We start from the raw sequence: 26,381 nt of genomic DNA, 5'->3' as shown, positions 1-26,381 counted from the left end.
CCGGTCAGGCTCCAACCCATCTCATTTCCCCAGATTCGAACCAATATATAGCGTCTTCTTGTCCTATGAAAGGGAATAATAAAAAGGCCACCAGCCAGCCGCAATGACAAACAAAGTGGGACACGAGAAAAAAAAACTGTAATGAACTCACCAGGAAGCTATCTTGCTAAAAAATAAGGATGAAAGTCGCCAGCGGGGAGGTTTTCGTTCGGAGTTCAACGAAAAATAAAAGTTGGAGTAAAGAACCCAAGTTAGAAGAAAGCTCGGATGCTATTTCCGTAACCAAAACAGGCGGGGGGATGTATCGCCGGTTGTTCCAGATTATCTAGCTAAAGTAGTAAGAAGTGTCGTGTGAGCCCACACCGCCGACGAGAGAAGATGTAATTATGAGAGTAGTCGTAGATACAGTAGAGTTCGAACGGGATCACGCACCGGATAGTTTTTTTTAAACAAAAAAATGGGGGGTTGTGAGTGACAAGGTTTCGCTAATAGTCAAACGCCCTTGATGAAGATTTGTTCGATGGAGTGATAGAATGTGGCCTTCGAAAGGCTACTGATGTTTCTTCGGGAGAAACTAAAAGCCAGCTACCAGTAATAACTGTAGGGCAATTCCGGATCGAATGGATTGCGGGGGGGAAGAGAGGTGGAGGGATGAGGTTTAGTTGGAATTTGTGGGATGTCGGAATTCCGGAGAGTGCGTGGTGGTGTGGTGTGTGTTGTGGAGTGCGTGTGCGTGGTAGTTTTAGTGTGTTTTTCGCGATTACTGTTTCAGTTGGGAGGCTCAAGAGCCAACAGAGTATTTAATACGGCTATCGGGATCTAGAGCTTTAACTGTCGCCGATGGAACAAGGAAGAGATGGCGATGATATTAGGGATGTTGAGGATGGCGATGGAAGTGAGACGATGATGATTATGATGAAAGAGGAGGGAGAAGAGGAGGAGAAGGGTGATGGTGATGGGATGAAGAGGTGAGTTACGGTTGAGAGAGTATCTCAGCAAAACTGTGCAAGTGAACTTGAACTTGAACTTGTCGACGTCTTTGGTGAAGAGCCCTTTGTGGAAGCACAGAATTGATACAAACAATTCACCTATACTTCTACTGGAAATAATTACTACCTATACTATACAGCTATCTTTACATACAATGTTCAATACCAGCTAGGTAGGGAAGCAATTAGGTCGGTAGCCGTTATAAGGATGTATACCGTAGCGGATATCAATTCGATCGATGATATAACGTGCCTGAAGAATTAATCACAGCGCCACTCATTCAATTATAGGCATGATTCGATACATTCTTACTCTTACCATGGTTTAAATACTCTTAACCTACCTAAGTATTCCAAGAATGCGGGAGGGGGATAAGGTAGGGTAGACAAGGTAGATATGCCAATATATTGCACTTTCTTTTCTGTATAAAACAAGTCATTTTCTACTTATATGTACACACCGTTTCCTTTGATGCTATATCACATACACCCCTTTGCCTCCCCTAACTACTTCCTTATCAGACTCCAATGAGGAAGTAGGTTAAGGTGGTCTCCATCCAATCGTCCAATTTAGTGGGCATTGTTCTTGTGGTGGCCTAGTAACAAAAGTCCAGTTAGTCATATCCGTGCAATATTTACCATAAGGTCATAGAATAGATATCCCGTAACATACGCAAGTGGTAGTAGTAGTTTTGGGCGTATCCGAACTAATAGCAAAAGGTCAGCTAGCCGTCCACATATCCACTATATACTGTATTATCCAATACATAGGATCGTAGAAGGGGAGAGGGGACATACGGCAATCAAACCGACGAAGATATGCAGTAATGCTATATCCGACAATAGCGATATCGTTAGCAATCCAATTTCAATATCCAATATATTCATTTTGATAGATATATCCATCGATAAACCCCTCATGTGGGTTCATTATAGAAACAAGGACAAACATACGAGCAGCACTGGCGTTCTCTCCATCAAAGTATTTGGCCTTGTATCGTCCGATAAGACCCTTCCCTTGGATCTTTGGAGCCGGTCCCTTCGGGAGCTTGGTGTAAAGCTCTACCAGTCTAGCCATACGAACGGCATTTTGGGCTTGGCCGATTGCCTAAATCAATCCAGAAATATACCGTCAGTCTCCAGTCGTATCTCGTATCGTATATAAGATCCCTTAACACCAGCCATATCTTCCAATTGGCTCCCAGAAAGATGGGGGAGAAATCTCCCAACCCTTCCCACACCCCATCGGAGGAGGGGCGGATAACCGGGGAACCTATTTGAGATCACAAACGTACATTTGGATTGGCGACCTTTGGCGGGATGATGGTCGAGATACCGCGACGGAAGATGAGCGACATGATGATCGATAAGGAAAAGGGATCAGACTATCCTGATTGTCGAATGGTCGGAGCGGAGAGGTAGAGGATGGGATCTATAATACGGGTGTTTTCGAGGGGACGGACGTTGAAATGGACCGGCTCGCAATGATGTTTTCTCGGAACGCAAATTATGCGCCACCACAAATCCGGTTAGCCGCACAACACAGTCCCCGACGTCAACTGCCTGTTCACGTTCTCTTCCTCGATTGATATCAGAATCGAATCCATCGAATACCTGTCAATCCCGACTTCAACGTCAAAGCATCAACAGCAGTCGACCATGTCTGCCCTCCTCCGTCCTACAGTACTGGCCTCCCGTCGGCTGGCTCTCCCAGCGGCATCCCGTACACTCGCTTCCAGGGCTACCAAATCCAAGAAGACTCCCGCCCATCCTCCCTCTGCTCCACCGACACCCGCTAAGGGCGGCCCACCGGCTGTAGCAGCAGAGCCTCCAACCGACGCTACCACCTCGTATGCCCTTACTCATTCGAATTGACAGTCTTATATCAAATGATATACTAACGACTACGATCATTGTAGCGCCTACTCCCCCTCCCATACCGTCATTCCCGAAGAACACATCCCAGCAGACGTCATCCCAGCCGGCGCCGTCTCCGGTGCCCCATTAGACCTCCAATCCCGTACAGTACGCATCTACAAGCCCACAAAAAATGCCATGCAAAGCTCCAATCACAGAGGAGGACTCTGGAGGATGGACTGGGACGTTATGGCCAAGGGACACAGATGGGAGAATCCATTGATGGGATGGCAGAGTTCGGCAGATTATTTGCAGGGTACCAATTTGAAATTCAGGACGAAGGAGGACGCTATCTATTTTGCAGAGAAGCAGGGTGGGTTTTCTCTTTGTTTTTTATGTTTTGGGATGATGTTGGATACTGACGTTTATATTCAGGATATGACTACTCTGTCCAGGAGCCAAAAGAGAGGGTTATTGTGTCCAAGGCCTACGCCTCGAACTTCGCATGGAGCGACAAGAAATTAAAGAAAATTCACACCAAATAAGCTTCGATTTCAAAGTATATAATTCGTGGTCGATTGGTTCTTTGTTGTTGTACATATAAATCCGAGCGTTATTTTGGTCATTTGATTCTGTACAAAGAATATTTAAAGGTAAAACCCCGGGAAGTATCTACTAGGTAATTCACCGGGTATTTAAGGGTACGCTCCGAAAAATTACACAGTATCTTAACGCTATGCTCCATAAGTCCGACTTTCAATGAACGAAGGCTCTGGGACCGAGACTATGAAAAGTGGTATCAAATCAACATCCGAAATACTTTTCATCGATCCATCTGCTTGTCCATGCTTCTTCAATCCCCGCAACTACTATCTTCATCTCCGGGAATACAGCATTCAATCTCCCCAGTCCCACCCTCGTAGCCATATACGTCAAAAATACGATATTACCTTCCTCAACCCCATGATCCTTCAAAACCCTCACAGCCATCAACGCCGCCGCACCACTCGCAATCTGTGGGTCTAGCAGTAACACTTGATGGTTGCCCAAATTTGGTGGGACTTTTAGGTGGTGGAGCTCTGGTTCTCCCGTTCGAATATTGGATTGGAGGAGAAGTCGCCCGATTTTGCAGTCGGGAACCACACGCTTTAAACCAATTTCGAAAACACCACCGGAGCGGAGGATGACAATACCACAAATAGCAGAGGCGCAGCGAAGACCATTGTACGGGAGATTGAGTGGAGTAAGAACCTCGTGGCTCGTGAACGTCATACGATCCATCGCCCTACAAATATCCGTACCTAGTAGTTAGCCCCTCATTCGTACCACACAATCTAAAACCCACGAGAGAAAAAACATAACATACTTCTCAACCAACAAACTCGCCAGTCTATCAAAATAAAATATGAAATCTTCTCTGCTCGTCTTCCTATCCTGAAGAATGGTATGGATTCCTCTCAACTGTGGTGTCTGATCAAGGACGGTCACATGGTCCGTCAATGGTTTCTCAAGAACCTTCTCACCAAGCTCTGCGATTTTCTTGAGATGTGCTTCGGATTTTGCGTTAAGGGCTCGTTGAATATGTTTAACCACCATTGCTAAAGTCTTTATTAGTCGGTGATGAATTGTAGTCTCTTAGGTTATTAGTTTTACCTATGGCCGTCAAATTATCGATACCCCTGGGAATTGCGATATCTGCATTTTTCATTTGCGGACGAACATAAAGTTCGAAGTTTGGTTTGACAAATCGGTGCCACTGCTGCAAGGCTCCTCGTACACTAAAGAAACAATTAGTGTCTATCGTTATTCGGATTTTCGAAAGGATAACTTACTCTCTCCCTCTGCTCTTGACATCCCTAGCCACTAAGGACCATCAACGAACATTAGTATTTAGGATTCCTTATACTTTGAATAAGTAGAACATACACCGTCTCGCCAGACAGATATCGGAATCAGTGTCGACAAAGATCTATAAACTGTCAGCGTCTGTTCATCCATGAGCACCAAAACAAACCCCATACCTTCATATCCAGGAGGTCCAAAACCCTCTGATCATATAACGCAAAGATACCCTCCAAGATGAGTACATGGCAGGAATAGATCGTAGTATTCTTATTCGGGACCCTCTGGTGCTTTTCAAACGAGTAAATCGGGATTTCCGCCTTTTTTCTGCATACTAAAAATTAGACCAGACCTCAATTTTATATGTATAAGATATGGAAGATATTTTACCCGGCCTTGAGGTCCTGCAACCTATCCACCAGAATATCAAAGTCAATTGCATCGGGGGAGTCGAAGTCGTAGTTATTCGCAAAGGCGAGTTTGGATTGATCCGGGGTGAGTTCTTTGTAGAACGAGTCCTATTCATTATCCATATTAATATTACGTCGATAATTATCCGTCACGGATTTCGGTACGAAGTAGAGAACCAACCATGGAAAGAACGACTACCCATGGTAGGTTCAACAGCTTGACGAGCTGAGCTGCAACTGATGTCTTACCTATAACGTTTTGTGTTAGTAGACATATCGAATCAAAATTAATATATGGTCGAAACTACATACCAGAGCCCGAGGAACCGGCGATTCCAATGATCTATATCAAACCCAATTAGATGATCTTATCCTCAGAGTCATGTATACTCCCGAAACATAGATGACCAAAACCGACATGTGTATCATGCCACGGAGGGCTGTATGCATAATTCATACTTTGTGATTCCGACATTGCCGTTTAAATCCCGAAGATCTTGTCGGTAGCAATGGAGAAGAAGGATATCGGATAAAAAGATGAGAGGTAGACGAAAAACAATAGGAAACGATTCTGATGTCCGGTTTATGCGATCAAATAATGGTAAAAATAGACGTCGATATATGTCGGCAATAATCGTAAAAACATATGCATACCAGCGGGGACGCCGCTATCTCATATTCGTGGAGTAATACGCTACACAGACTGCTGAAATGAAAGGACTCGATATGAAAGGATATGTTCGAATTCGATATGCGTTGGTTCCTTGTGGTAATCCAAGTTGCCTCTACCAATCCTACACGATAGTTATGGGCCTTGTCAGCTGAACAGCTCTGAACGGCAGTGCAGTCACCTGGTAGGTAGCTGAGAGGTAAACATTACATTACCCGGTCGGTAGTTTAAAAAATGCGAATGATATGATATGATACGAAATGGAATCCAAATCTTGTTTCTAAGATATCTCTCTCTTTTTTTTTGTTTACCGCTTGTAACCCGGGGTCTATGTTCCTGATAGCCCAAATGCAAAAATATGGCGGGCGCGGGCTAACTGGGGTGGTTGATAAGGAAGGTGTACTGAGAGTCTGCAGCTGCCAAATCCAATGCTGTCTGTCCTGCACCGTCCTGCAATGCAAAGGGAACTCGAACTCGCTAGCGACGGCGGGGTCGAAACAACGCAGGGAAGTCTGTTGCAGACGGGTATGCACGTCCGAGCTAGTTAAGTCGAGCGGAGTAGGCCGGGATTCAATTGGAGTTTATAACGTTGACATGTACATATAAATATCCAGATGTAAGTATAGAGGACTATTATATATTATATTACATAGCTAGCATCGATTTACAATTCTCAGCCTTTTGTTATTCTTTATATACTAGTACTCCTTAAACTACTCCGCTATGTTAATATTAATATTAATTCTGTTACTATAATAAATGTAAATGTGAATATCATAGATTACGGCTGTAGTATAAGGTATACCGGTAGTTACGAGACTATAAGAGTGCTAGTTAAGTAGTCTCGTAACCTCGAGACAGAAATCCAACGCAACTCAACGCAGTCCTCCTCGACATTAATATAACATGTCCCTTTCTGTAATGTGATCTCCCTCACATAAATATAAATTTAGACCGAGCGTATTATATTATTATCTGACATCTTAAACACCAATACCCACAGCCTCAATACTTGACTGTCATTATCCTCTGGAGGTCGTTAGTATACCCTGGCAATTACCCCATAGGATCAATTATTCAAAGCTCTGCATTTTTCAGCAAAAAGTCTGTTCGGCAACTAAAACGCTCCCAATTGCCCGGATCGATTCCGCCATGCAGCTCTCTGAATTTCTCGAAGCAATCGCAGCTCCTCAGTTGATAACTTGCCGGCCCCTTTCTACCACAAAAACAAATAACCTCGTACATCCCCGTGAGCATCTCCCGGATTTGACCGAATGGACGGGAATTAAGAGGGATATCAAAAAGCTTCTCGATCCAAAGCTTAGTTTCGAGGTGAGTCCCTGTCAGTTGTAAGATCGGATCGATATGAGAAAAAAAAAGAAAGGGTTAGAAGAGATGAAGTGACAACATAGGAGCACGGCACTTAGCTAACAAAAGGAGGTGCTCTTTAGTTAGCGGAACCCGGCTGGTCCGATTTCATTCGAACTGATACAGGCCGAGCTACATCCTGCTCGGACGAAAATGGCGTTAGCGCTCTTGGTACTAAAGCATACGAGAACCCGGCTTTGGTAATATTAGAGGAGTGTTTCGGGATTGTTGGTCGTTTCTGTTACCACGGGGTCGGTTGTGATTTAGGTGACGCTGACCGTGTGTTTGTAATCCAACCCAATCCAAGAGAACGAGGTAAAGGGAAATTCGTCCTTGAATGGGAAGCCCCCTGGGCGTTGGATACGCCGGATAATCTTATCGAGGAGTTCAACAGCGGGCGTCTTAGCAATGGGAGACCTACCAAGCTTGTTAAAGCAGTTAGTCAACTCTATGGCTACATGACATTTAACAACATGAGGATCGGGGCTCTCTGTAATTATGAGTCGCTATACTTGTTTCAACGCGTCGGCAGCTGTGGATTCCAGGTATCACCACCATTCAAATTCTCAGACCGAGGGACCGAAAGCCCGGTGGCAGCTTTGGTGTATATTTGTCACCAGGTTGTTACCGTAGGGTCTTTCCACCACTCACCGATCGAACAAGGGCCGCCAGGAACCCATATGTTGAATATTGAGGATTTCGTCGTTCGGGGGACTTGGAAGGAAAATGGCAATACAGAAATCTTGTGGGAACAAATACATCTATACCTCGCCGAACGGGTAACGGGGAACAGAAGGTCGTGTTTAAAATTTACGAAAAGAATACTGAAATCAAGGAGAAAGCTCCTGACAAAGACATGAAACTTTTCTGGCGACGGGATGCTGAAGGGCTATAGCTAACAAATACATTTTCCTTCTTTTTTTCTTTATTCGGATTCCATAGATCCAAAATAACGTAAAGTTAGGGGTCGCACCTATTTAAGTAACCGCTTAGTACCTACCCAGGTGGCCTCGAATCTAGGCTGATATATATATCCATGGCTAGCATTATATTTTATATTTGTTCACACATGCATATGCACGCGAGACTACTATATAAGTAGCTATGACTATGGCTATATAGACCAACACGTGACTTTTCGACACTGTATACATGCATGCAAGGGTGCTTGAAATTTAAAAGGTGATGAGTAATTATAGTTCTTTACCGCAGTTTAATTTTGTCGTATCCGCATTAAAACCTGATCTACTTGTATACCATAAAATCTTGAGCCGGGCACCTTCAATTAATTGTCCCGACCGGATCCGCGGAGCTTTGAGAAAGGGACAACTAAATTTATAAAGCTAGTGACTTGAGAAGCTAACGTCGACTCTGGTCTGTTGTATACATTGCGAGCAGCCTCTTAAAAGGTGTAGCTAGTGGGAGACGCCATATATTCTAAGGTACATATGCTTGCTTATATACGTAGCCCTATCTGGCTTTTAATTTTAGATTCAGGAATAATTTTGAAATAACATTAAATTTATATTTAGGAAGCACTCTGAACGGCTAACGCAACCTAAAAAACAATGACTGCCCGGGAAATTATGTTCGCCACGTTTGGCATGGTCATCCTCGATACGATATATTTTAAAGACGACTGGAATGACCCGATATGTGATTCACTCGGTGGCTCTGGAACATATAGTACGATTCCTTTTTTTTCAGATAAACAAAAGTTCATATGATTATGCACACAGCATATAAATAGTGGTACCAGCTAACAATATGATGATCATGGAGGCACACTCGGAGCACGCCTCTTCTGCGCAGGCGAGAGTTCTACTTCCATCGGCTGGGTCACTCGTCTCGGATCAGACTTTCCAGATTCGATATTGGAGACACTGAAGTCCTGGAATACTACTCTCCATGTTGTCCGCGAACGCCCTGCCACTACTAGAGGGCATCTAAGATATCTTGATACCACGCTCGGACGTATGTATCCATCATATTCTTTTCAGAGCTTCTTTGATGTAGAACTAAACTCAAACCATAGCGAAGACCTTTCGGCATACTCAAATGCCACTATGGACTCTCCCGGAGCATTTCTTGGACACTCGGCAGTTATCATCAAAAACCTTCCACTTCCTCGCCCGTCACGGTGAAATCTTTAGGGACGTGCCAAAGTTACTAGCAATGCGAGAGGAGTCGGGGATAACAGAACGTCCAAAGATTATCTGGGAACCATTCCCAGCCACCTGTACGCCTCAGTTTCTAAAAGATTATATGAAAGCCGTCAAATTGGTAGATGTGTTCTCGCCGAATCATATGGAACTCAACAGCCTTTTTGGTGTAGAGGTTCCAGAGGTGTTTGATCGAGGGCTATACGAAGGACTCGCTCGGAAATTCTTAGATAAAGGCATAGGGAAGGATGGGAAGGGGTGTTTGGTCCTTCGGGCAGGAGAACATGGGTGCATGGTATTTACTCGAGAGATGGAGCGACCACATTGGTTACCAACATACTATGAAGTAGGGAACGAAAAGGTCGTGGACACCACAGGAGCAGGGAATTCGTTCTTGGGGGGATTTGCAATTGGTCTTGTGGAAACTGGGGATGTTATCGAGGCAGCTAAATATGGAACAGTCGCTGCAAGTTTTGTAATCGAACAAATGGGAGTCGCAAATGTCACACGGGATGCAGATGGCACCGAGTCATGGAACGGGGAGGATGTCAGAAGCCGTTTAGCAGTGTATAATTCACGAATTGCCTAGTCCACGAACCAGGGCTATATTCACGATCAGACTGAACAGCCGAGGTTGTTTAGAAGCTCAGAGGATATCAGTCTGCAGCTGTAATAGGAACATGTCAGAAAAATATTCGAAGTGTTGGTGGACGTTGGCGGTGTGAAATTGTCTTGGCACGGTGCGGCGAGCCCTGCAAAGAGGCCGGGAATAAATTTCAGTTCTCAACCTAACCACCAACCACGCACAACAATCCGCCCACCCACCAATTTCCCTCCCCGAAGAATAAATAAATTCTTTTCTTCCCGCAAAGAAATCTCTCGATTCATCTTTTTTCACGAATCGTTGAGGTTCTTCTTCATGGTATTATCCTAATCGCGAAGAGGTGGACAAAGATCCTTAGAAGACTTCTATCATGGTTCGCACTCCCGTTTTTCCCTCCTCCGTCACCGGAACCTGTCAATATGGCTGACACGGTTGCCAGTCGGCCACCGTCTCGACGCCTGCAGGTATCACGCCTTCCTCCCGTGATTGGGAGAAGAAGGTTGACGATGTCAGGCCTTCTAAATCGTAAGTAATCCCTCCATCTTCATTACTATTCTCCGATATCAAACCCCCGTCCGGCCGTCCGTCCGGCCGTCCATTCTATCCTCTTATGATGACATTACAAACAAATGGGAATCTCTCCGAGAAATTAAAAGTGTGGAGAACAATATTTATTTGTTGCAGTCTGATATATCTGTCATTTTCATACTCGGAAACATGTTGATCGCTCGTGCAAATGATGGTGCTAACGGGTCAATAACAGAGATATGAATACTATAGTCATGAACTATCTCATCATCGGGGGCTACCCATCCGCTGCGATGAAGTTTGCCCAAGAAGCAGGTCTTGAGTCGCAGATAGACCTGACTTCCATCGAAAAGAGGAATCAGATATGCACCTCTATCCATCACGGAGATATAAAAACTGCGATCGAACGCATCAATGATTTTGAACCTGAGGTAACTATATTTCTTCCTAAATCATATTCCGTCGCGTCCCGAGATATTACGATGATGAAAAAACCTTTCATGCACCACTCTCAGAGGTCTTCGGACCTCGATGATGAGTAACAATCACCGAAACACTTCAGTTCTCAAGCTGAGTTTTATCTCGTGGAATTTATTTTCCCACACACTATCAAACCATAATACCCTCGTTTTGTTTACCATAGGCTAACGATCGTGGTTTATATGGCAGTTACTGGAAATGCACCCCCGCCTACATTTCGCTCTTCTGCGTCTCCAATTGATTGAACTGGTCCGTCGCAGCATGGTGGACAATGATATCGGGCCCGCTCTTACCTTTGCCCAGGACTATCTTGCACCACGAGCACCCCAGTACCCAGAGTTCTTGAAGGACCTGGAACACACCATGGCCTTGCTATGTTTCCCGCCAGACCAGCTATCACCGCCATTGGCGAAATTACTGGACCCAGATATGAGGAAACAGGTGGCGACCATGGTGAACCAAACTATCCTCGAGTCCCAGGAAGTGTTTTCAGAAGCCAAGATCAAGAGTCTGGTGAAGTTGAGAGCATGGGTCGAGGCTAAGGCGGCGCAGAGCGAGTCAGAGAGATTGAGGAGCATTCCACATATGGACCTAGGACTAGTTTCTCCCAAGGGAGAATTTCCTGAACCTAGCCAGTAGGCTCTTTGATCCTAATCTTTGTTTCGTTCGCTTCTCTATTTCTTTCTTTGACATCTTCACGGTCTTGCGGTGGTGTTTCTGGGGGCTTTTATGTTTCCTTTGGCAATGGCTCGGTGTCTTTCTTTCTTATTTTTCATACTCTTTCTCTTCTATCTCCTTTTCTTCTTCTCTTTTTGCTTAACGGGCTTCGGCGGCGTTTATCATCATACTTTCACCACATTACTTTTAAGAAGGGGGGTGGGACATGGAGCAGGACGGGTTTACCTCAAATAAACAGATTGGCGATATGACAGGTCTTTGCAAGCTTTGCGGGTGGTGCTTCAATACATTGCGCGGGGAGTTCTTGGCTTTTTGTTCTCTTTGATTTATATCGATATCTCTGACTGGCACGCTTGGTGCTGGTACGCTTGACGCATGATGATAGCCTTCATAGATTGAGTGGATCGATGGACCAGATAATACAAATGAATGAACAAATATAATGAACAATCAACAATTATTAGCTACTAATTTCTATCCTATCTTCTTAATTGTATTCTATCCTAGTCGTCTATTGAGTCGACCGTGATGTAAAATTTCCGCGAGCGGTCGATGCCGCATTTGGTCTTGGCGGGCCGCATTTACAAAATTATCGAAAGCTCGTCGCTAAGTTTTTTTTTTTTTTCCATTTTTCACTTACTTCTGCGCCAGAACTTAACTGCTAGAGTCTTTAATTCACGACAACCAACACTCCTCCACACCAACATGCCTTCCCGAGCTCACGCAAGCGATTGGATGCGTACGGTCAGCGACGAAGAAGAATCCGACGCCGGCCAAGGATATTCGTCGGAGGAAGATCAAAGGACCCGAGTATCGAGACCTACCAAGCGACGACGATTGTCGCAATCCGAAGATGATAACGAAGACGAGGAAGATGACATTGGTGGCGATATCTCCGAAGACGAGGAAGTTCAGCGACCTGTTGGTGGAAGAAGGAAACAACGGGTAGCTTCTGAAGACGAAGATGATCTAGATGACATGGAACTTGACGAAGACGGAGAAGAAGATGACGAGGATGAAGATGAAGATGAAGATGAAGCAGAACGCTCCCTCCCCGCCCTAGGCTCTATCCCACTTAAGAAGTCCTCCAAACCATCTACACAGAACCTCAATATCACCGATCCAACCCAACTAAAACGCCTCACGCCGGCTCAATTGGCCATCTCCAAAACCACCTTGAAAAAAACAGGGGTCATCTACCTCTCCCGCATCCCACCATATATGTCCCCTCCACAGATCCGTCACCTCTTAACACCCTTCGGCACCATAAACCGCATCTTCCTATCCCCAGAACCACCACATATATACCAAAAACGAATCAAAAACGGCGGTAACAAAAAACGCCAGTTCACAGAAGGTTGGCTCGAGTTTGCTAAAAAGAAGGATGCGAAATGGTGCGCAGAGAGTTTGAATGCTCAACAGGTCGGTGGGAAGAAAGGCGGCTGGTGGTATGATGATGTGTGGAATTTGAAGTATTTGAGTGGATTCAAATGGGGAGATTTGACGGAGCAGATCGGTATGGAGTTATTTCTAAAGTTTTTTTTTTTTTTTTTTTTTTAGGAGATGGTTATACTGATATTTTATTTTAAAGCAAACGAAAATGCGGCACGACAAGCCCGTCTTCGAGCAGAGATTTCGCAGGCAACGAGGGAGAACAAGACTTATATTCGAAACGTTGAGCGAGCGAAGATGGTGGAGAATATGCAAGCTGCTGCGAAGGAGAAGCGCAAGGCTGCTGATATTGGCGATGGCGGTGCTACTGAAGCTGTTGCAAATGAGAAAGATAAGATTAGAAGAACGTTCAAGCAGAGAACTGCAGTTACAAAGACGGTAAAGGCCGGTGAGAAGAGTAAGGGCGAAAAGTCAGATGCCATGAAGAAGCTTTTGAGCACAGTGTTTTAAAATAGAGATACCCATGCATTTCAAAACCAATATACGGGCTTGGATTTGCCCTCCCGGAATCAATCTAGGCTCTGTTTATAAATTTATCCTAGGAATTCGCGATTTAAAAAAACTTTTGGTATCGATTGATGGTGTATATAAGTACACAGAGATATCATATCAGATCATAGCAAAGTATATCCCATTCACGCCGTTAAACCCATATGCAGCAACCCGCCAAAAATCCCGAATAAATGCTGCGAAGAAAATGCCGAAAGAAACAGAAACCGATTGGGAAGTGCAAAACGAGGAGTTGTAGAATTGGGTTGTCTACAACTTCTCGTCATTCACCGTCAAATTGTCCATATCATCCAGCAATTCGTCCACATCAATATCGGGTACGCTATCGTTCTCGCCGTCGATCGTCTCGCCATCCACTTCCATCGCACCGCTCTCTGCTGTCTCAATGCCTTCCATCTTGCCTGCTCCTCTCGGTTTATTCGATTTATAGAGCGCCAATGTCTGCCTCAAATCTTCATCCTCTTCTACATCTCGCATAAACATTTCAAACTCTCTCTCCATCTTCTCTTGATCAGCCTTCTTCGGCAACAATTCTCCTTCATCCCTGGCCATACGCTTAAGCCTCCAGTTTCTGGACTTATGCTTCTTGCGACGTGGGTAGTGTTTCTTAACAAGAATAACCTCCGGTATTCTACTCGGTTCATGACGTTCAACTTCCTCGAAGTGTATGTTGTTAAAGACGGTGCCAGAGAGGAAGTAACCCATTGCCGAGTCGCCAGGGTGAAGCACTGCTCCGAGATGTGTGCGTATCAGATAGGTAGTGTCGGATACACCCATGTCACTGGCTTTCGCGATTGTGGCATCCGCCAGGACGTGACGGCCTTTTGTAGGTCCAAGTGGTTCGATATCAAGAACAATGAATTCCGTCAATACCGATGCATCTGCAATACTTCCAAATGGCGCACGCCAGTAAACTGGTGTCGCAATTTCACAAGTTTGGAGAGTGTTAGGGTCGATATAATGTGTCGCATTCCCAACTTTATTGCACAAAACGATCGGGTTAATATTTCCCAAGCTCTTCGCCATTTTAATAGGAAGAACAACGAGATCGTCCTTGCAAATGGGGATTAACTCGACAGAGTATGTGAATTTGAAGCTCTTGGTGGAGGTATGGATGTCCTGGGAGATGAGTTCTTCGGATTTCTTGGTTTTAATAGGAGATACCGAGCTTAAGAAGTCGAGCATCTTCTGGGCATGGGTACGCTGGAGGAAGAAGAAATCAAGACCATCTTTGACTTCTCTGATGTTTATACAATCACGATGGGCGTTGTGCTTAAGGATTAACTGTTCTAGCCAGCTATGTACCCAAATAGATTAGCTCTTAGTTTCAGTAGAGATTTATATAGAAAGGACGGCCTTACAGGAATGTCCTCTTGTGCGAGACCTTCTGTCGCATTTGGATGCATGCTCTCCAGGTGTTGGCGGTATACGATTTGGCGCAATCCGGGCATTGTTGATAAGCTACTACATATTCAACCTCGAAGGACTGTTGTAAAATTGTCTTCTCAAAGGCCTGTCAAATCGTAAAATCAGTACTCGAACTTGAACCAATATTCTGTGTAAAGAAGCTCGGTAGGGTCTTTACCTCTTGCTGTACGGTAATCTTAACCTTCACACGTCTACTATGCGGCTCTGTCCAAATAAAACTGGCATCGATAATCCTAACTTTATTCAAACCCCTCAATTTTCTCAAACATAGTGCCAACAATTCTCTAGACTCGGGAGCAGCAGTAATCCAGTGCTGTGGCGGTTGAAGGAAGCGGTCACAACCTCGACAGAAATGAAGAGTTGCCTCTCGCTGGACGCCTTCGGAGATATCGACAGTGGTTTTGATGCAATCATAGCACATTGCCATGCCGGAAGTCCCATCCATAGGGACACCACAGTTGCAACATAGAACTCTAGTAACAGCATTATAGTTAGCTTCGTCTTCTTCTTCTTCGTTGTTCTTTCCCTTTTGTCCATTCCTGTCGGGATAGTGGGATAGTGGGGTGGTGGGGTTCGTACGTAGCTCCGCCCGTTGGTGCGACCTGCTGGAGGGGTACTGGAAGATCGGCCTCCATGATGTATTAATTTTAATTAGCGATTCTGTATGGGGTATATTTTTTCTAGTCTCGTAACCAAACTGTGCTATTTGGTAGGTGGAGATGAAGTTTAGAAGTTGGAGATGGAGAGGTTTATAAGCAGTGGCGGAGAGGTGTTGAAGGTCTGTTGGATTTGTCACCCGCTAAATAGAAAAAAAAAAAAAAAAAAAAAGGTGAAGAGTCAGAAAAAATAAATTTTAAAAAGAAAAAAAATAATCTGGAGACTAAACCTACAGAAATAGGACATCGACACGAGGTCGCCTGCCAAAACTTTTTTCTCTTTCGCTTCTTCTGCGACAAGGTCCCTTTGATTTTCTTCTATCCATCAGCTACCCGACACAACTAATATCGGTTTTGAAGTATCTTAAACAATGGCTGCTGTTGTCGCCGTACCGAAGGTGCAGGCGTCAAGGAAGGGCAAGAAGGCCTGGCGTAAGAATGTCGATATCTCAGAAGTAACTACAGGACTTGACCAAGTCCGTACTGAGATCATTCAAGGGTACTCCGAATCTCTTCAAAAATCATTCGTCACTATTATGATTCATACTAATCCCTAACCGTAGTGGTATCATCGCCGAAAAAGCCGACGCAGACCTCTTCACAGTCGACACCACCGGCTCTACCAATATCCGTCAGAAACACTTTCGCGAAGTCAAGCCTCTGAAGGTCGACGAGATTCTTAATGCTAGAAGCTCGGTACCTGCGCTTATAAATCCGAAGAAGCGGGCGGGTCCAAGCGGAATAGAACTCGGAGATGGTATACTGCCAATAAAGAAGCATAGGAAGAATGGAGTGTCGCACAAAGACTTAGAGAGACTACGGAGGATCGCATATGGCGGAGAAGCAGCTAAGGATGGTGTCAAGACAGCTAAAGCTGTAGAGGGTAAAGACTTATACGATCCATGGGGCGATGTCGTACCCGATGCAGAGGGAACAGTGGCCAAAATGGATCAACTTACATTCGTCGAAAAGCCAAAGAAGTTGAGTGCGCCATCAACGATCAAACACGCACCCATTGGAATTACAAAAGAAGATGAAGAGGCTGTACCTGCTGTGAGGCTTCCAGACCCGGGTATTTCGTACAATCCGGATTTCCAGAGATGGGACGAGCTACTTTCACGGGAGGGCGAGAAGGAAATTGAACTGGAGAAGAAGAGATTAGAATACCAAGAATATGAAAGGAAAATTCTTGCACTCGCAGACATCGAAGATGAAGACGAGAAAGAGGAAGAAGATGACGAAGATGACGAAGATGAAGAAGGGGAGGAGGAGGGAGAAGACAAGGCTATTAAAAAAATGCCACAGAGGAAAACGCCCTCGCAAAGAAACAAGGTCAAGAGGAGAAAGGAGGCAGAACGCCAGGCAAGACACCAGAACAAAACCGAAGTTCAAAAGCGGCAGCTGGAGTCTCTTAAAGAATTAAGGAAGACTTTAGATGTCGCTTTGAAAGAGCGGGCGGTTGCAAAACGAACAGCATTGACACCTGCTAAACGCCAAGTTAGACGAAGAAAGTTCGACAAATCGATGTAAGTTTTCTAGCTTCTTGACAAAATCTCTTTAAACTATTTGCTAATTGGAGACATCTAGATTGCCCCAAGCTCCACTTGAGCTGCAGTTACCTGAAGAATTAGCTGACTCTTTGAGGAGGTTAAAGCCGGAAGGGAATCTGCTGCGAGACAGGTATAGGAATTTACGTGAACGGGGTGTAATCGAAACCAGAGCCAATACCCAGCAAAAGAAGGCGAAGAAGAAGCTTACCGAGAAGTGGAGCTACAAGGACTGGAAGCCTTAGTTCTATTATATTACACCCCTTTCACTGTATTATATTATGCAATGTATGATAGTTGCAGTCCTTCAATACAACGTATTTACACATATTGCAAGATGCTTCAGCGATCATAGAATTGAATTTCTGTAACTTTTGTATTACCAATCACCCACTTGGGTGTGGGATGGAATCCTCGAACGCCATATAGTACAATATCTTACATGGAATCATATATGCATATACTTTACTTGCGTCGCTTCTTTTTACCATCAGAAGGCTCATCATTGGCTCTTCTCTTCCTCCTCTCCTCCATAACCTTCTCCATTGCTTGCGTCTTCTTATACCTTGGATTTGTCGGATCGATCGCAAACTCCGTCTTTTCGTAGATAGCTGAGAATCTAGGATCGCTCACATCCATCTTATAATCGTCTTGTAGTCCTTCTGCCTCTTTCACTCCCTTTTTCTTGGCCATTCTCTTCGCCGCTTTGCCCTTTAATTTTGCGAGTTTCTCCCGTTTCAAGATATCGTTCATATTGAAGTGCTGGAGCTCTGATGTTTTATCTTTGGCCATCAGGGCTTCGAGTTCTTCTCGCTTAGCAGCTTGTTCAGCCGCGGTCTTCTCTTTATCTTCTCGGTGTTTCTGTTTCTTCGCCTTCTTGGAGTCTGCATTCACTTTCTCTGGATTTTCAAAGAAGGGGTCATTGAATCCGAGATCTTCGTCCTGTTCCTCTTCATCGGACCCAGCAGCTTGTATACTCTCCCCATTTGCCTCCGCACGCTTCTCTTTCATTTTCTCTTTTCTAGCTTTCTTCCTTTCCCTTTCTTTTCTAACATACTTCTCCATCGTCGTTTCGTCTCTTTCGAAAATGTCTTTTTTCTTGCCACCTTCTTCTTCAGCCAGCGCAGCCGCAAAAGTAACTTCCATATCTCCAACAGGCTTCTTCTCCCCCTTCTCCACCTTCTCGGAACTTGGTGCCAAATTCAACAACTTTCTATACGCATCCTTTGCCTCTTCCCCCTCTTCATCGCTGTCACTTGCCAAATACGCTTGTAAATCCATTTCCTCCACCTCTCTTCTACTAAAAGCTTCCTTCACTGCTGCTTTCCTTGTAGCATCTTCTTGATCCCAAGTAAGCTTTACCTTAGAGTGCTGTAAAGCGTCTGTGCTGAATTCCACGGGTTTGTACTTTTTCGGCATCTCACTGCACTCGTCCCTCGGCCGGTCATCAAATTCTGTATCATCCGGTACAAATCTGAGGTCGAAAAAGTTGGCTGTGCTGGCAAACTCTGCTCCATCGCATTCAGTATATACGGTGTTTGCGGTGGCCGGGCTATCGCAGGTTACAATGGCGTAAAAGTACCGCAATCGTTCCAATTGATATTTTCGTAGCGCTGCGGAATCAAACTCCTCCCCTGTATCCTCCTTTACCAAAGTCGCTTCGGTGATTTCTTCCTGGTCGTCCATTTCTACTTCTCTCTTTGATTTCGACTTTTTCTTCACACCAGCGGAGGAAGACAGCCCAAATACCTCCTTCGGTGGACCCTCCATCTCCTCACGCTCCATTCGCTCTTTCCCAAACTCCGATGGATAGACCGAAACATTCAAAATCTTTCCACCAATAGGTACGAAGCTGGACAATACGACAAATAAATCCGTAGATGTTATATGATCCCAATCAAGGTTGACCACCGCTATACGGGATGATATATCGCCAAGCGGCACCGCTTCCGCCTCTTGTGCTGCTGCCTCTGCGTCTTCAGCTTCAGAAGTGACTACCGATTCGTCGTCAGAATCATCATCAGACGACGAAGCATCAGAAGGGAGGCCCTCCCCACGAGCTGGGTCGTATCTAGGCGCTTCATCTTCATCTTCATCCTCGTCCTCTTCTTCATCAGAGGAAGCAGGCGCAATCTCTAGCGCCTTCTTCTTCCTTCCTTTCTTGCCTTCCTCCTCATCCTCTTCTTCGTCAAGCTTCACCCCACCCTCTTCTTCTTCACCTTCCTCATCCTCAAATGTATATAGCCGTCTAATCTCCTCTCTCCGCTTATCAACTGGCAGCCTTCGGCCATATTTGTCAACCTTGGCCTTTCGAGCAAAGTCGTCGTCTTCGAGGACCTTTTTGAAACGAGAGTCAATAGCAACAGTTCTATCGCGCTTTTTAGGAAGTGCGAAACGCGGGTCGGAGTGAACGGTCGAGAAACGAGGGTCATCTTTAAAAAAAAATTTCAATCAGTATGGTCTCTGGGATGAGGGCACTTGATAATAAGCCGTACTGGTCAGCGGCACAATTGGCTCCGTTCGTTTCGGCCGGCCTCCGTTAGACTTCGATTTCTTGCCATCGTCTTTCGCCATGGTTTCGGTCGGTAATTGGTAGCGTAAAGATGGGTTACGATAGCTTTCAATGCTGGCGCAAGTTCTAGTTAAGTGTCAAAGGTTTAGCGGTCGCACGAAAGCCCCAGAAATTTTTTTGTAGGGAAAGGTAAAGAGAGATGCGACAAACATGGTAATTCGTCACGAGTTCCGAATCTAGCCAAACGGAAATCAAAATTCCCACAAATTCAACACGAAAAAGATTTGGCTTCACATTTTGGGGTTTGTCTCCGGTTACGAGACTGTTCTTGTCCATCCATTCACCGTTTTGCTGAACTTATATCTAAGAGATGCTAGCAAATAATTACTTAGGCAAAAATTAATAGATTTAAGGTGCCTCTATAACAAATTCGTTTCATTTCATTCCAAGCTGGAGTACGTGTATACATGTATACGTACTTGAGTGGCTTGTAAACGGGAGTACGCAGATGACAGGTACTCGATGAGCTTTCAATTTACGATGTAGGAAGAAAAAGTAAAGGGATGGCAATTTTAGATTGCCTCATTTATTTTCTATTTGCTTTGAGTAGAACTGAGACTATACTCTAAGCTGTTCTAAATGATCATGGTATACATCCAAATTTTCTTAATCAATAATTAATTTCACATGGTCTGTCGTATGTCTGCAATGTTATTAATACTATTCTACAGTCTCGACAATAAACCAGCTTAGCTCAACTATTCTATACTCAGTAAATGCATCAAATTTATCAACACAAGACTACAAATTTATATAGGTTTATAAATTCTCAGTATATATATATACTTATATATCGTAAGATTCTAGACATGCGTTAGCTTTTTTTTAGAAGGTAGCTGCGATTGGGTAATTGAAAATAGTTGTCTCATTGCCAGACTCGTCAACTGTGGGTAGATAGTAGTCTTGTATTAGGTAGATAGGTGTCTTATCAACTGCAATATTGGTTTGTAAATTTACTAGCTATTCCTTTTTTACATAAATATCGTACACTATATACAGCGAGTAGCATCGCAGATAGCTCCATCCTCTATCAATAACAAAAACAACCCATACCCATGACCCCAAAGATATATTGTATATACATTCAAACGTAGGTACTCTACTGAAATCTTGTCAACCCAAGGGAGACAAATAAACCAAGGGCCGAGAGAATAATGAAGAATAAGGAAATCAAACTCGAGTAAAAATCAACGCCGGAGATATGAGTTTCGGATGTTCAATTATATAAACTGATTGTCGAATAAAATCTTCTCGTCGTAAAGCAGTTGAGAGAAGGACCAAACTTGGGTACGGCCTTGGTGGGCGGATATTATTCCTTCAAAAGCTGTGACTTTCTTTCGACTGTGGGAAATTTCAAATTAGGATATCCGAGTGCTTCCCTCGAAACCCGCTAAAGAAAAGGGGGGAAAAAAAGCAGAAGCAGAAGCAGAGACAGGTCTTAGTAAGGATAGCAAAGTCCAGCGTACATAACTGCTAGATGGCCAAAGGGGATCCATGTCCTTATGAGAAGAAATATTTACTATGCTTTAGTCTGGAAACGTCAAAATCTCCCTTTGGCGGAACCGGCGGGAATTCGAGATCGACCCATACGTGAACTCTCCCGAAGCTGCCCTTAGGTTTTTTCTTCAGGGCTGATTTAGCTGATTTAGGGCCATTATCTGCTTCGCTCGCTTCCATAGTTGTTTCTAGGCTTTCTTCTAGGCTCTCCTCCATATTACTGTCGGATTCGTTTTCCGGCTTCAAAAGCCGTCCTTCCAGCTCTATCTGGGTTTCGCCCCCGGAAAGCTCTTCTCCAAAGGCAGCGCTGTCGACTTTGTCAAAGTCATGGTCAGGTGTAAGACCATATGACCTATATATAGAACCGGCAGTGACCATTTTCTCGCCCCTAGCTCTTTCTTCTGGGTCTTCGCTAGCGCAAAGCCTATCCCGCTCGATCTCTCTCATTAGATCATCAACAGCGGTTATAGCGACCTTTGTTCTTTTCGTTGTAGGAACTTTCCCTTCCGCGGCAAGCTTCATTTTTTCGATTTCGGGGGCTATTTCCTTACGGTGTTTATTGATCTCTTTTCCGGCGGGGTGGTTAGACGGAACAATGACCAATGTCTTGTGTTTCTTGTAGCGGAGAACGAATTCTTCGCGAAGTTTGGATACGAGGTCCTCTGAGTGAAGCTCAACGAATGCATCACGAAGTACACGGCTCATAGTATCAACATCGCAAGAGTGAGTCCAGAAAGAATCGTGGACAGCAGCGAATGTTAATCCGGCCTGCTTCGAGGCCATCGCGGAGAGTAACATGTGAGTTGCATCGAGAGAATGGATGTAATTAGGAGGGAAAGCACCCATCTGCCTTCGTGAATTGACTTGGTTGATGATGGAAGTGTCAACGATGGTGATTTGTTGTAGATTAGTCTTGACGGCGACAGTGGCATCGTGGCGGTAAGGTTGGACAACAGGCAACCCCAATGGGGTAGTCCAGACCACCGAAGTCATGAACTCTGCCTTGCCTCTTTCCTTTGTATGTGCCTGCCGACCCGTCGTCGGAATCACACCGGTGTAGTGTTCAGCGAAGGAAGCGTACTGAGTAGGACTCACAGACCGACTGATTCGCTTTGCACATTCGCCAAACCATTTCTGGATCAAATGAGCACCAGTGAACATGGATTGTAGTGAAGTGAAGATCTTCTTTGTGAGATAGATGGAAAGCTTGTCAACTCGGTCCCTAGGCCAGACACCCTTTTCCATTAACCTGGATTTAACCTGGTTCTTTGCGCCAATGAATGTCACACCATACACATTCGTCATGACGGTTTGCTTAACCACTTTTCTGTTGATATGGCCGAGAAGATCCTTGGCGAGTTCATTGCCGTTCTGAGCGTCCTCTGCAACCGCTTGGTTAACCAAATCGGCCACACCAGTGTACACGTCCTGTGGTTTATCTGCAGGTTCTAAATTGACCTGCTTGGCTCCAACTATATCACCGCCCAGGGCAGCATAATGCTGTAGACCGTTGCAGGTTCCGTCCTGATGAACCGGCATATTGGACTCGTATTTGAGCGGATCTTTTGAGCTCATAGCCGCCTCAAGCTCCATGCAGGTAGCAAGCATTTGCCATGGATCTTCCGATTCTAACCACCATCGTTTTCCCTGTAAGGTATCTAAGTTTTAGCACAAAATCCGCTAGTAATACTTGTAAGAGGAGTTATACGCACCCCAAGAGGATCTCTTGCTGAGTCAAAAACATCTTCCATGCGGGACTCCGCCCATTCTTCTCTAGCCATAAGGCTGGCTTTGTCATACCCTCCAAGGTTGGATAAATGGATCTTCAGCCACCGCAGTCCAGATTCGCCGAGTGGCTTCTTCTCAGAAAATTTTAGAAGTCCACGACACAAATCATTACCTAGATGGTTCAAGTGTGGTGGCATAGCGTATGCACGACCTCTAAAATCGACGTTATGAGGGAAATAGAAAACTTCGTTATAGAACTATTTGAGTTGGCAACCAGTTAGTAAATTCCGATATGGGTTGACTTGGTGTTGAAAACATACAGCTCTAGCGATTTCTAGTTTGAAGTTAACATCGCATCTCTGGCTGTGGTGGTTCTTTCGAATTAAGGCCATTTCTTGGTAAGCAATTTTGAATGCAGCTTTAGCCGCAGCATCGGCATTTGGTTGAGGCATCTCTGGCATATTGACATCTTTTTCGAAAGTTGGAGGTATGTCGGCAAATTTATCTCCAGTGTTCCAAACCTGTAGGATGACATCAAAAACTTTTTGGTTGATGGTCCAAGCAGTCGAGCCAAGGACATCCAACCCGGTGAAAAGCCGGTCGAGATTTCCGTGTTTAGATGCTTCTTTGACATACATAGTCTGCTCCAGCGAATCCTTGACTCGGACCATGCGAGTTGGTGTAAAGTAATAAGCTCCATCGTTCCAAGCGCACCAAGGACGTGGTTTAGCTATCATAGGGAGCTGTTTTGCAAGCGTGGTACCCTTAAGCGGCTCTGTCATGAGTTTCTTAGAGAACTCGTCGTGGAGTCTGATCACACCGATTTTCTTTCCACCGACAAATTGATACCCATGAACGAGTGCAGGCTGATCAATAGCCAAATCCTTGTCCATATGCTTGAGAACCTTCTTGTTTGTGGGCCTGACCTTGATCTTCGCGACCTGGAAGAGCAACGATACTAGCACTGAGCCAACCTTTGCCCTAACAGGCTGAGACCAACGCTCATTGAGAAGCAATCCAGTTCCATCCTTTTCCATTTCGGCTCTTCGGTTCTGACGATAAATCAACATGGCGAGATCTTTTTCATTCTTCACTTCTGCTAGCTGTTTTTGGAGAGCTTTCTTCTTGTAATATTCAGGTTCGCCGGCTTTCGTTTCGAAAGCCTTCTGGAGCTGTTCTGATATGTACTCGTGTTCAACATTCCTACCAACCGATATAATAGACGCAGAAGCCTTCATAGCAGTTGAGTCCTGCCACCCTGATGCTAGTTTGATAATTGACGTGATGGTGATACCAGCCAACTTCTCCGGAGAAAGTAGCCGCAAATAGGGTCCATATTGACATCTCTCAAAGTTATCGGGCTTTCCAGGGCTTGCTTCGGCTTCTTCGACATGCTTTAATTCTTCTTTGATCAAAGGAACCATCGCTAGAAGCCATCGATGCAAGAGTGGGTTGATAGCGGGGTTGTGTACTTTTGAACCCAAACTATCCGAAGCTTCCGCGTCTGCACGCCAGCGGTTTATGGCAGCATCGTATGCGTCTTGTTCTAGAACTCGCTGGCGTTCAATAGTATACTGAAGTCTTTCCTCTTCGGATTTGAAAATAGGCTGGAATTTTTCTACGCTGTGGTCGGCGAAAGATTGGAGGGACTGCTTAACAGCTGCCAAAGATGATCCCTTGACCTGGGTTTCTAGAACTTCTTCGATCTCGGGCTTTGTGTAACCGGTCAAAATAGAATACTGTTCAGGATGGAGGTCGTTTTGTGTAATTTTGTGCGCCTATCATCACACGTGATTAGTGATATTGGATAAGTCATCAGAGCAGGAGTGACAAAATCAGTTTACCATTTTTACAGCATCAATCGCTGACAAGGGCATATGGCGTAGGATATCTCCGAGGAGGACATCCTTTCTTCTTTCCCACTTGAAGATGAGGTTCCCGATTTCCTGCTTCTTATCCCGGGGAGACCGATTACTGAGTGTAACAGCCTCCAAGAGAATCGCAAATGTCATGTCATCCCCTTCAATTTCATATTTGCCAACCATATGATCATTGTACCAGTCTTCGACTTTCTGAATACTATAATCCCGGATATCTTCCGCATTGCTCGCTACGACTGGCTCGCCATCAGGATCCTGTTCTTCTTTAGAGGATAGTGGCTTCTTTAACTTCTCGATAGCGTCTTTTGCTCGAGCTAAGTAACCCCGGAGAAATATGTTGTGATTCGCCAACATATCACGATTCTCGATTGCATTCACATCCATAATACTGGTGCAAGCCACAAAATCATGATGAAGACGATCGAGCATGAGCTCTGCACGTTCAAGTCTTCCCATCTTCACACAGGCGACAAAAGAAGTGAAGACGTCTTCTTTATGAGTACCGGTACCAATCTTGAACGGATCGACCACACCCCGTGATGTTTCGTATGGTCTCGCATGCATGGGCAATTCCGGCGTCTGAAGCTTGAAAAATGAAGAGGGGTCATGTAGCCGAAGCCATGAAAAATCGGGTGGTGGTTCATCTGTGGAAGCCTTAACTTCGGGACTCGAGGCTTTACCGTCATGTTTTGCTGTTGTGTAGAATGGGAAATCGCCCTGAGGATTTTCGATCGAACTCAAATCCGGTGATGTACTATAATGTCGTTCGGACGATACTGTAGGCCGGTCTGCCTTTTTCGACGATGTCGAATGGGTTGATGAACCCGGTGTAGCCGAGTATGCATTATATATGGGGCCAGTTGTCGAGAAAAGACGAGATGGAGGGGCAGCAGTGAGAGTTGGCAACCATCTGGGCGACCTAGAGATAGTGTACTGTTGTATTGTCGACCGGAGGGGAAACTGGCGCCGACTGCATCGTCGTGCAAGCATATTTCTGTCAAAAGGGACCGGTTAACCACGATATCTGCGTGGTATTGTGGCTCTTCGAGGTCCTATAAAAATTTGCACTGCTTGGTTTGCGGCAGAAAGCTGTGATATAGTGGGATGGCAAATCTGCGTGGGTAGTGGGATATCGATGGTGACCAAACAAGAAATGACGAAGAGAAAGAAGATGGTAAAATGATTAAACTCCGTCGCCAATTGATGATTCCGTCTTAGAAAACGAATGGAATAGTCCTAGAGGAGTAGGAAGGATATTGAAGTCAGGTTGATGTTGGAGAAGAGTGGCAGACGACCGATTTCTCATTCAAAGTAGCGGTTGTAGGCGAGACCCAAAAAAAAAAAAAAAAAAAAACTGAGAAAAAACCAAGCAGGACAAACTAACTACCAGAAAACCACCACCAATTTGCGCCCAATCGATAAGGTTAGCCTGCATGAACCAGGCAGGTCAGGCCAGGGTCCACTCTGCTTCAGCCTGTCGCGAACTCCTACTCCCATTCAAGCTTGAGCTCTGTTTTTTGGTT

The 26,381-nt window shown here is 44.9% G+C and overlaps 10 protein-coding genes across 10 annotated transcripts; 5 read left to right on the top strand and 5 right to left on the bottom strand.

Moving 5' to 3' along the window:
• Positions 1–1,559: 1,559 nt before the first annotated feature.
• AOL_s00004g544 (uncharacterized protein) lies at positions 1,560–2,347 on the bottom strand (the record flags this gene model as incomplete). Its single annotated transcript, XM_011119193.1, has 5 exons — positions 1,560–1,585; positions 1,663–1,696; positions 1,788–1,819; positions 1,944–2,097; positions 2,285–2,347. The coding sequence occupies 5 exons, from the start codon at positions 2,345–2,347 to the stop codon at positions 1,560–1,562; spliced, it is 309 nt and encodes a 102-aa protein (XP_011117495.1).
• A 301-nt stretch (positions 2,348–2,648) lies between these two features.
• On the top strand, positions 2,649–3,391 carry AOL_s00004g543 (uncharacterized protein; the record flags this gene model as incomplete). Its single annotated transcript, XM_011119192.1, has 3 exons — positions 2,649–2,839; positions 2,909–3,219; positions 3,282–3,391. 3 exons carry the CDS (start codon positions 2,649–2,651, stop codon positions 3,389–3,391), a joined length of 612 nt encoding a protein of 203 aa, XP_011117494.1.
• A 259-nt stretch (positions 3,392–3,650) lies between these two features.
• Positions 3,651–5,573, bottom strand: AOL_s00004g542 (uncharacterized protein; the record flags this gene model as incomplete). Its single annotated transcript, XM_011119191.1, has 10 exons — positions 3,651–4,131; positions 4,213–4,444; positions 4,500–4,624; positions 4,679–4,709; positions 4,773–4,815; positions 4,868–5,015; positions 5,079–5,206; positions 5,280–5,347; positions 5,411–5,441; positions 5,517–5,573. The coding sequence occupies 10 exons, from the start codon at positions 5,571–5,573 to the stop codon at positions 3,651–3,653; spliced, it is 1,344 nt and encodes a 447-aa protein (XP_011117493.1).
• Positions 5,574–6,920: 1,347 nt separating this feature from the next.
• AOL_s00004g541 (uncharacterized protein) lies at positions 6,921–7,996 on the top strand (the record flags this gene model as incomplete). Its single annotated transcript, XM_011119190.1, has 2 exons — positions 6,921–7,100; positions 7,220–7,996. The coding sequence occupies 2 exons, from the start codon at positions 6,921–6,923 to the stop codon at positions 7,994–7,996; spliced, it is 957 nt and encodes a 318-aa protein (XP_011117492.1).
• A 708-nt stretch (positions 7,997–8,704) lies between these two features.
• AOL_s00004g540 (uncharacterized protein) lies at positions 8,705–11,549 on the top strand (the record flags this gene model as incomplete). Its single annotated transcript, XM_011119189.1, has 6 exons — positions 8,705–8,822; positions 8,919–9,110; positions 9,172–9,845; positions 10,342–10,427; positions 10,666–10,861; positions 11,100–11,549. 6 exons carry the CDS (start codon positions 8,705–8,707, stop codon positions 11,547–11,549), a joined length of 1,716 nt encoding a protein of 571 aa, XP_011117491.1.
• Positions 11,550–12,293: 744 nt separating this feature from the next.
• On the top strand, positions 12,294–13,490 carry AOL_s00004g539 (uncharacterized protein; the record flags this gene model as incomplete). The annotated part of the gene is made up of 2 exons (XM_011119188.1): positions 12,294–13,104; positions 13,180–13,490. 2 exons carry the CDS (start codon positions 12,294–12,296, stop codon positions 13,488–13,490), a joined length of 1,122 nt encoding a protein of 373 aa, XP_011117490.1.
• A 309-nt stretch (positions 13,491–13,799) lies between these two features.
• AOL_s00004g538 (uncharacterized protein) lies at positions 13,800–15,613 on the bottom strand (the record flags this gene model as incomplete). Its single annotated transcript, XM_011119187.1, has 4 exons — positions 13,800–14,847; positions 14,912–15,063; positions 15,136–15,451; positions 15,558–15,613. The coding sequence occupies 4 exons, from the start codon at positions 15,611–15,613 to the stop codon at positions 13,800–13,802; spliced, it is 1,572 nt and encodes a 523-aa protein (XP_011117489.1).
• A 392-nt stretch (positions 15,614–16,005) lies between these two features.
• On the top strand, positions 16,006–17,426 carry AOL_s00004g537 (uncharacterized protein; the record flags this gene model as incomplete). The annotated part of the gene is made up of 3 exons (XM_011119186.1): positions 16,006–16,133; positions 16,198–17,160; positions 17,222–17,426. 3 exons carry the CDS (start codon positions 16,006–16,008, stop codon positions 17,424–17,426), a joined length of 1,296 nt encoding a protein of 431 aa, XP_011117488.1.
• Positions 17,427–17,646: 220 nt separating this feature from the next.
• AOL_s00004g536 (uncharacterized protein) lies at positions 17,647–19,755 on the bottom strand (the record flags this gene model as incomplete). The annotated part of the gene is made up of 2 exons (XM_011119185.1): positions 17,647–19,613; positions 19,677–19,755. 2 exons carry the CDS (start codon positions 19,753–19,755, stop codon positions 17,647–17,649), a joined length of 2,046 nt encoding a protein of 681 aa, XP_011117487.1.
• Positions 19,756–21,253: 1,498 nt separating this feature from the next.
• Positions 21,254–25,848, bottom strand: AOL_s00004g535 (uncharacterized protein; the record flags this gene model as incomplete). Its single annotated transcript, XM_011119184.1, has 4 exons — positions 21,254–22,897; positions 22,963–23,235; positions 23,299–24,756; positions 24,823–25,848. 4 exons carry the CDS (start codon positions 25,846–25,848, stop codon positions 21,254–21,256), a joined length of 4,401 nt encoding a protein of 1,466 aa, XP_011117486.1.
• Between the last annotated feature and the right edge of the window lie 533 nt (positions 25,849–26,381).

This window comes from Orbilia oligospora (genome assembly GCF_000225545.1).
Source record: "Orbilia oligospora ATCC 24927 unplaced genomic scaffold scaffold00004, whole genome shotgun sequence".
Classification (NCBI taxonomy): domain Eukaryota; kingdom Fungi; phylum Ascomycota; class Orbiliomycetes; order Orbiliales; family Orbiliaceae; genus Orbilia; species Orbilia oligospora.
The sequence above is the reverse complement of the archived record's forward strand: the minus strand, read 5'-3'. Positions and strand labels throughout refer to the sequence as shown.